This window comes from Ovis aries, chromosome 1 (genome assembly GCF_016772045.2).
Source record: "Ovis aries strain OAR_USU_Benz2616 breed Rambouillet chromosome 1, ARS-UI_Ramb_v3.0, whole genome shotgun sequence".
Taxonomy (NCBI): domain Eukaryota; kingdom Metazoa; phylum Chordata; class Mammalia; order Artiodactyla; family Bovidae; genus Ovis; species Ovis aries.
In genome coordinates this window covers 201,305,137-201,320,072 of record NC_056054.1, presented here as the reverse complement: position 1 = coordinate 201,320,072, position 14,936 = coordinate 201,305,137, and the positions used below count along the sequence as shown (strand labels likewise).

The following is a 14,936-nucleotide window of genomic DNA, read 5'->3' as shown; positions in this document are numbered from 1 at the left end:
ATGGTATGCTGCCTCCAAACATACAGACCTCAGACCTGTCAGGCCTGAGGGTTGATGATGCTGACTCCTACTTACCTCACCTCAAACCCATTAGAAGAATGACCACAAGCTGATCACACTGTCTCTGAACAATTACTATAAAACATCTCACTGTCTTCCCCCTGTTGGGACACGTGGTTTTGAGGGCATTAGCCTCAAAACGAGGAATGTTTATAAACATGGCATGTTTCAGCTTTCTGTCTCCAGGGCCCACTAATCATTTACAGAGTGTTGACAGATATTTGAACCAGGGGTCAAGGTGAACATCCCCAGTTACATAACAAAAATGTATAAAATCTTGCTTAATCAGTTGTGTGTGCGTTTCGGAAAATGTGTATAAACTTGTCTGCCGCGGTATCCCAGAGGAAGGGGTGCTTTTCACACTTTAACAAGATGAGGGCACTCCCTGCAGCACTGCTGTCCATCCTTCTGATCACACAGCAGTGTTCTTGTGCCGTGAGTCCCACAGGCTGCGATGCCGTTGAGCCCGTGGCTGCGAAAGCTCTGGACCTGATCAATAAAGGACGGTGGGATGGCTACCTTTTCCAGTTGCTGCGGGTCGCTGATGCCCACTTGGAAAGAGTGGTGAGGAGCTTCCCACAGCAGCGCTGAGTGGGGAGGTGATGGACCAGGGCCAGAGGAGACGCTAGCTCCTAAGCCTGCCACTTTGCACGGTGGATTGTCTTCGGTCAGGGTTGTTGGTTTCATTTCTGGGCTGCTCTGTGCTGTACTGTGTTCAGTCATGTCTGACTCTTTTCGACCCCGTGGACTGTAGCTCGCCAGGCCCCTCTGTCCATGGACTTCCCAAGCAAGAATACTAGAGTAGGTTGCCATTTCCTCCTCCAGCGGATCTTTACCACCCAGGGATCGAACCCGTGTCTCTTGCATCTCCTGTATTGGCAGGCAGATTCTTTACCACTGTGCTACCTGGGAAGCCCTCAGGGCTGCTCTAACTGTTCTCTTATCCTTTGAATTAATATCTGTTACTAGTATGTCCTGGACTTCCCAGGTGGCACTGATGGTAAAGAACCCTCGTGCCAATGCAGGATACATAGGAGACGTGGGTTCGATCTCTGGGTCGGGATGGTCCCCTGGAGGAGGGCAGGTCAACCCACTCCAGGATTCTTGCCTGGAAAATCCCATGGATAGAGGAAACTGCTGGGCTACAGTCCATGCAGTCGCAAAGAGTTGGGCATGACTGAAGCTACTGAGCACAGTCATTATGTCCTTGATCAGCCTCTAAATACTTATAAGCACTTATGCAGAGCCCAATCAATGGCTAACTGCTATAAGAAGAAGAATATAATAAACTATGGGCTTTGCTCTCAAGGAAATAATCATCACCTCACACACACATATAGGTGAACTGGGTAAGATGGGATATACTCAGGTGACTGAGTGGAATAAATGCTGGAGGGATCAAATGGAAGATCAATTATAATGGATGGGAGAAGGCTTCATTTGCATCCTGAAGAATGAGCAGGATTTGAACAGCATAATGGCTTGGATAATGGCCTTCTAGGGGAATTCCTGGTACACCACCTCTCTGTGTGTAGGGAATCTGGAAGGAAGGCATGGAGAAACAGAACAAAGGCAGAGGGGGTCCAGAGGTTCTCTGTGGGTTTTGGAACAGCCATCATCTTGGAAGAGAGACATTCCTTAAGCCAAAGACTAAGGCAATAAATAATGGCATCTCTGATTAGACAAAGGAGGTAGAGGGACAGAGCTAGTTTGTAAGCGACGAGAGTGAATTGAGCTTTGGGCAAGTTGAAATCAAGACAAGAAATCTGGGATTCCCCTGATGGCCCACTGGTTAGGACTCTGAGTTTCCACTGTAAGGGGAACAGGTTTGATCCCTCGTCAGGGAACTAGGATCCCACATGCTGCCAAAGGGGAAAAAAAAAAAAAAGAGTCAATCTATTAAAAAAAAAAAAAAAGACAAGAAGCCCAAGTTCAGGAATAGAACTGGATGAGAGGACACAGCTGTACATACAGAATGGAGGCCATAATATGGCTGGTATTGCTTATATTCTAGTCTTGTACCTTCAATACTTCCCCCCAAACCAACACTGCCTTTTTGTGATTGCTCTTTAAAATTCATGGGCAGAAGCAATATTATGACCAGTTAAAAACTCTCTATGCTTTCTATTAAATAAACAGATCACATGATATAAAGGTAGGGCACCTGCAATGACTTGGAGAGGAGTAGAATGACAGGAATGACAGGAATTCCATTTAAGAAATAAAGAGCTTATTTTTATTGGAAAACTCTGGGTTTCCACATACTACCCAGCCATTGCTTTCTTGGCATTCCCCAGGAATCCACAGCTGTCTACTATTTAGTCTTGGATGTGAAAGAATCTGACTGTCCAGTCCTATTCAGGAAGCACTGGGATGACTGTGAGCCGGATGTTTCTCGTCATCCATCTGAAATAGTAAGTAAACCGGCTACTATTCCTCTCCTGTTAGCATTCCGGACTTCTATCAATAGATAGAAAGAAGCAGAAATATCTTCTTGCCCAGGGTGGTTGCACACCTGAGCTTACACACTAAAACAATAAGAGCAAAACTTCTGCGTCTCGGCTTATAAGGACTATGTTGACTTCGAGTAATATTTTCTTGAGAGCCATACCGGGAATCCAGTTCAAGAAAAGTCAGTGGGGCTTATGGTCCCATGTCATAGCATGACCAGCTGTGAGACCTTGGGCAAATCACCTAATGTCTAAGAACCTCTGAACCTGTAACTGTGAATGCTGGTTTCCCTAACAGAAATGGCCAAAAGGATTAGTTGCAGTCACCATAAGGAATGGAGTCTTGTTCTGCACATTGCACATGGGTTCTCAGAGCCCAGGTTCTCTGCCACAGAGGAAGATGCAAAGATAAATGAGCAAAGATATAAGATTTCAGTTCCAGAAAATATGATGACTACATATCCAGCAGTTTTAGCTTTTTTTTCCCTTGAAAGTGTTTGGGATATGGCCATTATCTCTTTCAACACTTTCTCTGTGGTTCTCATGAGAATTTTGCTTGTAGCATATCCAGCCCAGAGAACTATGCTAAGAAAATACAGGTTTTTGAGAGAAGGTTTGGCGAGAGGAAGCACAATAATTTCAAATGGATAGTAGGAGCATGCTGCCCCACGTTTTTGTTCCCTCAGGTGAACCTAAGGAAAGAAGTAGGCTATAACATAAACCTCTCTTTCTTACAGGTGATTGGACAATGTAAGGTAATCGCTATAACACGTTTGGCTGGGTCTGAGGATCTTAGAGTGAATGACTTTAACTGCACCACAAGTTCTGGTATGATTGCCTGTTAAAATGCTAATTATGTCGGCGACGGAATGACACACCAACACTGCAGAGTGGTTTAAATCTTTATATTTTAACAACTGCTTCTTACAGCTGCTTAATTTTTATATCCTTTGCACAACAACCTACAGGGCAAGCTGCCAAGCACTACGATTCAGAGACTATACAGTGCGCAGGCGCAGGGCGAGATAACCTTTACCTTGGCTTATTTACTGCAGCTAAGACTTTGTTTGGGGGAACTTCCTTATCAACTTAGAATCCGTTTTGTCCCAAGGTCTGTTCCTTTTGAGGAATCAGAGAAACATCCTTGTGTGCAATGCAATGTTCTTTTCCCACGGGAACAAACAGGATTTTTAGCTGAGCATCTCGTTAGCAAGCACTTCTCAATCTTCCTTAAATCTAGTTCCCTACACTGGGCAGAACATCTCGTTTGCAAGAATGTCCAGCCCTGGTTGAGAGTCTCGTTTGCAAGCACTTCTCAACCTTCCTTAAATCTAGTTCCCTACACTGGGCAGAACATCTCGTTTGCAAGAATGTCCAGCCCTGGTTGAGAGTCTCGTTTGCAAGCACTTCTCAACCTTCCTTAAATCTAGTTCCTTACACTGGGCAGAACATCTCGTTTGCAGAATGTCCAGCCCTGGTTGAGAGTCTCGTTTGCAAGCACTTCTCAACCTTCCTTAAACCTAGTTCCTACACTGGGCAGAACATCTCGTTTGCAAGAATGTCCAGCCCTGGTTGAGAGTCTCGTTTGCAAGCACTTCTCAACCTTCCTTAAATCTAGTTCCTTACACTGGGCAGAACATCTCGTTTGCAAGAATGTCCAGCCCTGGTTGAGAGTCTCGTTTGCAAGCACTTCTCAACCTTCCTTAAACCTAGTTCCCTACACTGGGCAGAACATCTCGTTTGCAAGAATGTCCAGCCCTGGTTGAGAGTCTCGTTTGCAAGCACTTCTCAACCTTCTTTAAACCTAGTTCCCTACACTGGGCAGAACATCTCGTTTGCAAGAATGTTCAGCCCTGGTTGAGAGTCTCGTTTGCAAGCACTTCTCAACCTTCTTTATGCTTTGTTCCCTACATAATTAATTCTAGGTTCATACAAAATTCAATCAAACAGTGGTATTCATCATAGAAGTCTATGAAGTATGTATCAGAAATGGTTCCTGCCCTTGTGGATACAATTATCACTTGCTCTCTTGAGAAGAGAAGATTTTTCCCTATTACTGGCACATCTTCTTTTATAGAAATTCAACATCTAAAAACAGAAATTTACAAGGGGCTGTATGACATCATTGTAGACAACATAGGCTCTGGGGTCCGATTTGAGTTTGAACCCCAACCTCAACACTTACTAGTTGTATGGTTTTAAGGGCAAGTTACTTCTTCAAGCTTTCCTCCTTTGTAAAATGAGGATAACAATAATATTATCCCTTCAGGTTCTTCCCAGAATTAAATAGATAGCCTGTGTAGTATACTTTGCAAAGTACTTAGTGTTCAAGTATTGACTTCAACGACTGAAAGTTACATATGCTCACAAAGCAGTTATACGTATATTAACTTGTTTAATCTCACAAGATTATGAAATAAAGATTATAATACTTTCTATTTTAGATATAAAATAAACCTCAAGGAGTTTCAATGACCCAGCCTGGGGAACAGAGCCAAAGTGTGGCAAAGACATGACCCTATTCGACCGGCACTGACTCTAAATTACACACCTTTTAAATTCACCTTTTCAAAATAATTATCACAGAATTTCTTTTAAAATAATTAATCTTAACATGGTTCAATATATAAAAATTCGACAGTCAAGCAACTCCCACACAAGGTTGCCATAAAGAAAGATTGAGCTGCATCTTCTGTTCTCTGGGCAATATTTTGTGTTAACGATGCCTCTCTCCTCGGCAGAGACGGGGAAGGGTTCATTAAAATATTAGCACTTAATGAGTGATGGGTTGTCATGAATAGGGGTCACAACAGAGACTTGAGCATTAGAAGGATCTGGGTTTAAGTTTAGCTCAGCCACTGATTGACTGACTTGATCTTGGACAAGTTACCTCTCTAAGCCTCAATTTCCATCTGTAAAATGGAAGCTATTGTTATTCTTGCCATCACGTTGACATGTGTCAAGTCCCAACATTGACATTACTGCTTCCAACTCAGTAACCGCAAAACTGCCCATTTCTTTCTCCAGTCTCTTCGGCACTGACCAATACTATAGACAGCCCAGTGCTCTTCGATTTCTTTGAGGATACTGAGCTCTACAGAGAACAAGCTGACAACGCCCTGGAGAAGTACAAAAGGGAGAACAGTGACTTTGCTCCTTTCAGAGTGGACAAAGTGATGAGGGCTGTGAGAGCGGTGAGTCTCCTCTAATGTTTAGCTAGCACCGAGGGCCCAGAGTCCAGCACAGCCGGTGTGAGCTTAGCAGCCCTGAGCCTCTTTGCTGCCCTCACTCGACCTTTTAATTTGAGACCTTTTAAATTGAGGCTCCCTCCTTCAGTTCTTTGGAGTTGTGGGTATCTGCGTGTCAATATTGAACAGAGAAAAGGAAAAACCCAAACAAGGAAGAGGGAAAGACAGAAGAGGATAATAAAGCTTACGTGAGTCATTATAATCATCTGGTCCTAATCTCCTGTATTATGATGGAAAACAGAGACTCAGAGCACCCACCTCACCACTCCTAGTGGTGTGGCTGGAGTGAGACAGTTCTGCCTCCCAGCCCAGGGACCTCAGCGCTTCCCACCCAAGCTAGCCTTGCACAGCAGCTAGTTGATGTCGGTCATGCATTTGTAAATGCAGTTAAATAGATTATGGTGCATGCAAACAATGAAATGGACACGCCACAGTTACTGAAAACAACATTTTGAATGTTTATGCACTGGAAAGAGTTTCAAGATACATTGCTAATGGAAAAAGTAGGTTACAGAACAATACTTAAGACTATGATTCCATTTATGTTAAATAATTAGGTATATGTGTATATGTGTAACATATTTAGGAAAAGGCTTGAATCCATCAAGTGGATGATAGTGGTACCTCTGAGAATGAGAGGCACAAAGGTTGATTTTTCACACTACCCTTAGTTATGTCTGTATTTATTAGTTGAAACTTTCAATGAAATAGTATTCACCTTATCACTCATGTGATAAATTTTTAAAGGCAGAGAAAAATGGTGCATATTGGAGATTTTGAATCCTCATAGTACTTAATAGTATGTTGGAAAGTAAGCATCTACTGCTTTTATTTTTTTTAACTTTTTATGTACTTGAAACTGCTTGGATTCAATTTGTTCTAGAGAGGAGGGAAAGGTACCAGTTACTTCCTGGACTTCTCTGTGAGGAACTGTTCCAGTCACCACTTTCCCAGACACTCTCATGTGAGTATAATCAGTGTCTGTGAAGTGCTAGGTAACATTCAGAAGCCACTTATTATGTGCCAGGCATCCTTCTAAGTGCTTTACATATATTACCTTATTAATTCGCTGCTGCCCTACGAAGTAGATACTACTTTTATTCCTGATTTACAGACGGGGAACCTAAGGCACAGAGCGGTTAAGTGAATTGTGAGAGTATCACATATATTATAAAATTATTCATGTTATTTACCTACACTTAGCACTGGATTTTTTTTTTTTTTTTTTACCCATTAGGATTAAACTAAAACAAGTAACTAGCTTGTATTAAGAACTGACACCCAAGAGCACTATCACTCATGTCACCTCATTTACACTTCACAGTGACTCCATTTGACAAAGAGGTAACTGAGGCTCAGCAAAGGGTCCTGCCTGATGTTCACAACCGAGCTGAGGTTAGAATCCAGTCTTTCTGATGCTCAAGCAAAGGGATTGTTCCCCTAGTCACTTATCCTTTGATACTCAGGTATCTGCATGAAGATCTCCTTATTTTCTGGAGTATCTTACCCTCCTCAGGACACAACCTAATGACTAAACAACAATCACCCTGATTTTTCTAGAGCCTCTTTTCCTTTCCCAAATGTCTGGGAGTTCCCAACAAAGCTGGATACCTTGCTACCACCTGCACATACACACTCAAACGCACACACCCTAACAGGTTTATCATTTCTTTACAGATCTTTGGATTCTGCAGAGCAGATTTGTTCTATGATGTGGAAGCCTCTGACTTGGAAACCCCAAAAACCATTGTCACAAACTGTGAAGTCTTCAACCTTAAGGTGGGTTGCTTAAGTAGGCTTTGTCATGATCAGCGCCAAACTAGGTGATATTTTCACACACACAGCATATATTGTTCTTATGGTTGTTGGTGTGTATTGTGTGTGTATGTGTAAGAGGGGCAGAAGAGGGAGAAAGAGAGATGGTGGATGAGGCAGTAGGGATGACAAGGAGGAGAAATACAGAGAGAACAGGGAAAGTACAATTGGGACAGTACAAATTGCTGATATGACACGAAAAATATGGATTTCTCCCCACCCTCCAAGAATTGAGAAGGGTAAGACTGGCCGGAAAAGTAAAATCATGATTAATTCAACCAACCTCTAATGAATTGAAAGTAGCTCTCGTAGTCAGAACTCCAGTGCTGACACTTAATTCCTAGCTTTCAATATTAGGCATAGAACCTAAAAAATGAATGAGACTAAAATCTACTATATAAAGGTGTATGAAATAAGACTCAAAACAGTAGTTTACATATGTCCCAGAAAGTTTTTATTCGATACCAAGATATTCTTCACAGTGTTTTTTATATCAGAAAAAAAAACAAAACCTGAGCATAATCCAAGTGCCCATGTACCAGCACCACCTCAAGTGGAGGGGGCAGGCTTGTCACCATGAACAGGGCTCCACAGATTTCTTAAAAATTAAAATCTGAACAAGGAGAAGTACACAGTGGTAAGTGATCATTCTTTAGGAGTAGGAGATGTTTGTACCATAAAACCTTGACTTGTTGAGAATATAAATTATAAGGCACTAATTTTCCAAAGGTTGATCTATAGATAAGCATCATTTTATAGTATAATTTCATCAGTTTATATTGAGATGGGAAGGATAATAATGAGTGTTTTCACAACATAACATTTATTTCATCTAAAGGACTACTCTTTACTCTGAGATTAAGTTTCTGACTCTGACAAGAGTCAGAAAATAACAAAAATATTAAAATAATCAAATGTTATTTGATTATTAAAATATTTCTGTTGTGAAATAATGATGGTAGTAAATGATAGTTTTGTTTGTATTTTGATTTTGTTTGTATTTTGAATGAGAGTTGGCCAGATAAGAATTTGAGAAATCCTTTTTTGATATCCTACTTTTAAAAATAGTTGTGGAATCTAAAATCTAGTGCTATTGACATAAATTAAATTAAACATCCAGCTTCTTTCTGTGTTACATGATGATATCCACTCTTCTGTTTCCATCATCAGGAACATAGAAACTTCAGTGGTGTGCAACATCATTTGGGCCGTCCCTTCCACTCTGGCGAGCATGAGCATTTTCCTGCTAGAAGGCCTCCATTTAAGCCCGGTGGATCTAAAGATCATGGTCATCCCCATGAGTCACATAACTTTAGATGCCCATCTCCTCTAGAACACAAAAATCACTCAGACAGTCCACCATTTCAAGCAAGTGTTCCTCTACCATTTCCCCCTCCAGGGTTAAGATGTCCTCACCCTCCCTTTGGCACCAAGGGTAAACATAGGCCCCCTCATGACCATAGTTCTGATGAGCACCACCCCCATGGACACCACCCCCATGGACACCACCCCCATGGACACCATCCTCATGGACATCATCCCCATGGACACCACCCCCATGGACACCACCCCCATGGACACCATCCTCATGGACATCATCCCCATGGACACCATCCTCATGGACACCACCCCCATGACCATGATTTCTACGACCATGGACCCTGTGACCCACCACCACATAGCCAAGGTCCCCAAGACCACCATCGCCAAGGCCGTGGCCCACCACCTTGGCACTCCAAAAAAAGAGGTCCAGGTGAAGGACACCTTCGCTTCCACTGGAGACCAATTGGATATATTCACCGACTTCCTTCACTAAAGAAAGGTGAAGTTCTCCCTCTTCCAGAAGCCAATTTTCCCAGCTTCTCATTGCCAAACCACAATAATCCCCTACAGCCAGAAATTCAGGCCTTCCCCCAGTCAGCCTCTGAATCATGTCCCGGGACATTCAATGTTAAGTTTCTACATATCTCAAAGTTTTTTGCGTATACATTGCCAAAATAAAATCCTTGATGGGGAAAAATAAGTCACGTCCTGAATGAGAACCATAAATAAAATGTGACCAGTAATATATGCAAAATGCAAGTTATTATAACCTTACTTTCATACTCAGGATAGGGCAAAATGTGGATAGGGGAGGAAATGACATAAGAATAGACAGACAAAAGGAAAGGAGAGGAAAGATATCAGTGCTACAGATTGGAAGTTAAGTCCATCACTGGCTACTATATCACTTGAAGCAAATCTCTGATCCTCAAAATTTCTTTCTTGGATTAAACTCCTTTAATTCCGGCATTTTTCCTTTACTGGTACTTATGCTGAGGCTGGACCTACCAAGAAGGAATTTACTATCATTAAAAGGATTATTTTTATAAAAGTGATCCAAATTCTCTTCCACTTGTTATCCAGTCCCCTAAATTTCCTTTTGGGAAAACAAATTCTCAATTCAATTATTAAGGAAACAAAGCTCATGCTATAAATTGTTTTTTTAAAAAAAAGGCTGCCAGCATGAATCGTAACCATAAATTCAAGTGCACAAAAAATACTACTTTATTTTTGGAACAAATTAATTTCTATTTGAAGTTGGCATCCTTACTGAGCTAATGGGAAATTTAACCTCAGGCCTTCTTGGACTTTCTGCTACTCCCTACACAAAGCAGTTCTAGGGTTTTACTCTCATAGTGCCAAGGTGTTTGTGTGGTAGGCATGAGAAGGAGGCGTGATTCTTCACCACTGGCCCACCAGGTCCCCCTGCTGAGGAATGCTTACTGCTCTGTTCACATGACTCTTTAGGTCTAGTTTACCTGCTTTTTCTATATCAGACTGGTGATACAGGAATCTCTGTAAGACAGTTAATGGAATGACTGCCAGGAGGTCATTCCATATGGTCATATGGCTCTGTTCCTGAGATCCTGCTGCCTCCAGGCTACGTTTCTAGAAAGCAGGACCGAGATGCCCTCTGCTGTCCTTTTCCTATCTTCTCCCCAGAGTAGTCTCAGATAAGAGCTTCTTTTCACTTTATTTTCACTGCCAAAAGACTCCTTTTTCACACTCAAATCTTTCTTTTCCCTTCTTCCCACATCAAGTCTCAAGTATTTTGTTTTTGTTGTTTAGCCGCTAAGTCATGCCTGATTTTTTGCGACCCCATGGACTGTAACCCTCCAGGTTCCTCTGTCCATGGAATTCTCTAGGTGAGAATACTGGAATGGGTTTCCATTGCCTTTTCCAGGGAATCTTCCCAGCCCAGGGACTGAACCCATCTCTCCACCACTGAAGGTGGATTCTATACTGCTGAACCACCAGGGAAAATATCAAGTGTTCAGACACAGGCTAAAATCAGGAGAGTGAAGGACAGAGAAGCCTGACGTGCTGCAGTCCATGGGGTTGCAAAGAGTGGGACATGACTTAGAGACTGAACGACAAAAACAAGATTTCAGATTCTCTCCACCTAACTTAATGAACACTTTCAGGTGTGTGGGTTTGGCAGAAGGAGGTAGATTCTAATGGTGAGGCTGGGGGACGGAGCGGGGCGGGGTCGGGGTGGTCAGGGGCAGGGAAAAAAGCTAAGGGTGAAAGAGACCAAGTTCTTAAGCTGGGAAGAAAGAGAAATGCACAAAGATAGAGAAGGTGAAACTGGAAGCGTAAGAAGGTCACTGAAGATGCACAGTCCAAGAGCTGGAATGGAATACAGGCTGATGATGGTGGTATTTCAAGTGAAGACTCAAATGCAGTGTTGTCGAGTGACTTCCCTGGCGGTCCAGTGGCTGAGACTCCACGTTCCTAATGCAGGGGATCCATGTTCAATCCCTGGTCAGGGAACTGGAGATCACATAGAGATCATATGCCACAACCAAGAGTTTGCATGCTGCAGCTACAGATCCTACATACCGCAAAGAAGACAGAAGGTCCTGCATGCCGCAACCAAGACCCGATGAGTCAAACAAATAAATAAAAATAAATGTTAAAGAGCAAAAGCAACTGTTCCCCCTGCATCCTCCACCCCCGCCCTCCCCACCCCTCCCTACCCGCCCCCCCAACCCCCGTCCCGCCTAGAGTGTTGTTGAACCTAACTTTGTGTGCCTGACATACTGTGAGGCCAAAAAAGAGTTTGGATCAAAGAAAGGTTTATTAGATGAAGCGGCACCAACATAGATGATGGGAGAGCTAGACTTGTGTCAAATTCAATTTATCTTGCTGACTGCCCAGGGCACAAGGTTCTGGAAGGCACAAAAGGTAAAGGAGAGGGGATCTTTGTGATTTCAGGATGTCTCAGTTGCAGATACCCTGGCACTGTCTTGTGGCTAGATGTGTTCTCAGTGATTGTGATTAATCTATGGGTTCCTGCAAAGCAAATCAGTCAATCAATGTCTTGTGATCCCTCAACTTCTCTCTAGGAGAGAGTAATAGCAATGATTGAGGCATTTTATTATTTCTTAGGGCCTTTGTGATGGGTCAGGAGTTTCAGTTCTTAATTGACTCCCCCCACCGCCCCACTCCACCCTTCCAGTGTCATATATTTTAAGCCCTTTTGGAGCCAGTTGGTTAAAGACACAGGGCAATTTGGGGTCATAAAGCAAGGTATCAGTTTAAAATAAAAGTCATGGTTTAAGATTATATTGGGCTTGCTTTTCCTTTGTTTTTGTACTACCTCACTTCCCTAGTTAGTAATTGTGTGAATCTGCTCTTTGGAACTCAGGGAAGGTTTAGGAAACTTTTTACAAACAAGAGGCAGGCAGAGGGCACGGGGTGGGGTTTTGTCCCAGGAAGGCCCCAAAGGGTCCAGTTTCAACAGGATTTGCCTGTATATACAGGTTGCGCGTGCATGTACGTTCAGTCGCTTCAGTCCTGTCCGACTCTTTGTAACCCCACGGACTGTAGCCCGCCAGGCTCTTCTGTCCGTGGGATTCTCCAGGCAAGAATACTGGAGTGGGTTGCCATGCCCTCCTCCAGGGAGATCTTCCCAAACCAGGGATTGAACCTATGTCTCCTGTATCTCCTGCATTGCAGATGGATTCTTTACCCACTGAGACACCTGGGAAGCCCGTATAGTTACATACACAACGGACAAGAAAGAGTGTGACTTTGAAGGTCGTTGATCTGATTCTAATCCCAGCCCCACAATTTACTAATTATAGCAAAAGTTAAACATTCACGTACTTTTTAGCTATCATGTAACAAAAAGCATCTAGACAAGAAGCAATCAATGGTATATTGTCCAAACCTCTAGCACAATGTAAAATCCCTAAAGTAGGAATCCTTTCTTACCCCTTTTTTCACCTGTATCAACTGTTTGCATATTATGAATGCATTTAATTGAAATGAATTGAGAGGACTCAATACTGTGTTTTCCAGGAAACTGTTTTAATAATTCAAGCAATGTTTGTGAAAAGACTTAATAAATTATAAAATACTGCTCAAATGCTTCTGAGAGTTATTAAGCTATGTTTTGTTTTGTTTTGTTTTGTTTTTGGTCTTCCTGGAGTTCACCTTTCTCTACTCTCTAATTAGGCTGCCAGCACTGTGTCCACGCCTTCATGGAGAAATATGATTCTGCAGGGCTGGCATTCAGTGGGGTGTTCCACTAATTGTCTATCACTGATGACTCTCCTGATGAGTTGTATCTGGTCTGCTTGGTCAGTGTTTTCATGGTACTCGTTATTAAACACTAGTATTGAATACTAGCACCATCACTGTGGCTTCAGGAAATGAAGCCTAGCTGTATTTCAAGGAGAAAAGGAAAATAGGCGTCCATGATGACTAATTTTTAGAGAAGAAAGATGAGGCCCAAAGAAGTTTAATTATTTTTTTAGGATCTTACAGTAAGTAAATTGTGGGGCTGGGATTACAACCCAGGTCGACCTCATCCAAAGTCACACCCTTTGCTGTTTTTTTTTTTTCCTGTAGGTGGCACAGTGGTAAAGAATCTTCCTGTAATGCAGGAGATGAGATGCAGGAGACATGGGTTCAGTCCATGGGTGGGGAAAATCACCTGAGGAAGAACTGGTAACGCACTCCAGTATTCCTGCCTGGAGACTCTCATGGACGGAGGATCCCGTCAGGTTACAGTCCATGGTGCTGCAAGAGTGGACACAGCTGTGTGACTGCACACACACATGTGCACATACACTGCCAAGTCCTGCGTTTTTAATTTTTCTGTCAGTTTTATTAAGAAATAATTGACACACTGCTCCTAAGTCACTTCAGTCGTGTCTGACTCTGTGCGACCCCATAGACAGCAGCCGACCAGACTCCCCTGTCCCTGGGATTCTCCAGGCAAGAACACTGGAGTGGGTTGCCATTTCCTTCTCCAATGCATGAAAGTGAAAAGTGAAAGAGAAGTCGCTCAGTTATGTCTGATCCTCAGCGACCCCATGGACTGCAGCCTTCCAGGTTCCTCTGTTCACGGGATTTTCCAGGCAAGAGTACTGGAGTGGGGAGCCATTGCCTTCTCTGAATTGACACACATCACTGTATAAATTTTAGGTGTATAGCATGATGATTTGATTTACATAACTGTGAAATAGTCATCACAATAGGTTTAGTTAACTTCCATCATCTCATGTGTTTTTGGTTTTAGTTGCTGAGTCATACCTGACCATTTGTAACCCCATGGATTGTAGCCCACCAGGTTCCTCTGTTCATGAGGTTTCCCAGGTGAGAATTCTAGAATGAGTTGCCATTTCCTTCCCCAGCGGATCTCCCCAACCCAGGGATCAAACCCACGTCTCCTTCTTTACCATTCCTTCTCAGCCTAGGAATTTACCCAAGTCTCTCTCACCCTTAGCTTTTTTCGCTACACACCACACCACACATATACCATCACCATGCACCTGAAACTGCTTCCATAAGTCATGGATTCTTAACCACCCTACTCTAAATGTATTTATAATTTGTAAGAACTAATTAGCAGGTGCTGTGCATGTGTTATATTAACAATCACTTCTTAAAAAAAAAAAAGTGAAGATAGTAGTCTACATTTTACAGAGGAGGAAACTGAAGCTCAGAAAGGTTTTGAGACCCTAACTGGCTCAGGATCACAGAGCAGTGAAGGAGCAGAGCTAGTCTGGACTCGAGTTCGGGTGACAATCAAGTGTCATGTTCCTGCCGCTCTGCTGCAAGGCCACCATTCAGTCCACACTAACTCCTCTTTTCCAAGGACTCTTGGGGAGACCGAATTGCTGAGCTAGAGACCCTATCAGTGACAAAGAAGGCAATCATCTTTTTTGTGGGGGAGGGGAGAAGACTTGAGGGTAAACATCTTGTAGGGACTAGCCCTCATCTTTAGCCTACTCTTAAACCACCCTTCCCCGAATAATTGATCCTTCTCAGACAGGTGGCTGAGACTTGGCAGTGAAGGACACCCACA

General features: G+C 42.8%; 1 protein-coding gene across 2 annotated transcripts; it reads left to right on the top strand.

Moving 5' to 3' along the window:
- The first annotated feature begins 359 nt into the window (after positions 1-359).
- Positions 360-12,989, top strand: HRG (histidine rich glycoprotein). 2 transcript variants are annotated; one of them, XR_009601612.1, is made up of 8 exons: positions 360-624; positions 2,358-2,474; positions 3,248-3,338; positions 5,538-5,704; positions 6,642-6,722; positions 7,436-7,537; positions 8,744-10,691; positions 10,946-12,989. XR_009601612.1 is itself a non-coding variant. In XM_004003060.6 (7 exons), exons 1-7 carry the CDS (start codon positions 370-372, stop codon positions 9,572-9,574), a joined length of 1,644 nt encoding a protein of 547 aa, XP_004003109.4. In that variant the 5' UTR covers positions 360-369; the 3' UTR covers positions 9,575-12,989. The 2 variants fall into 2 exon arrangements, 1 of the variants encoding a protein (XP_004003109.4); XM_004003060.6 differs by having other exon boundaries at positions 8,744-12,989.
- Positions 12,990-14,936: the final 1,947 nt, after the last annotated feature.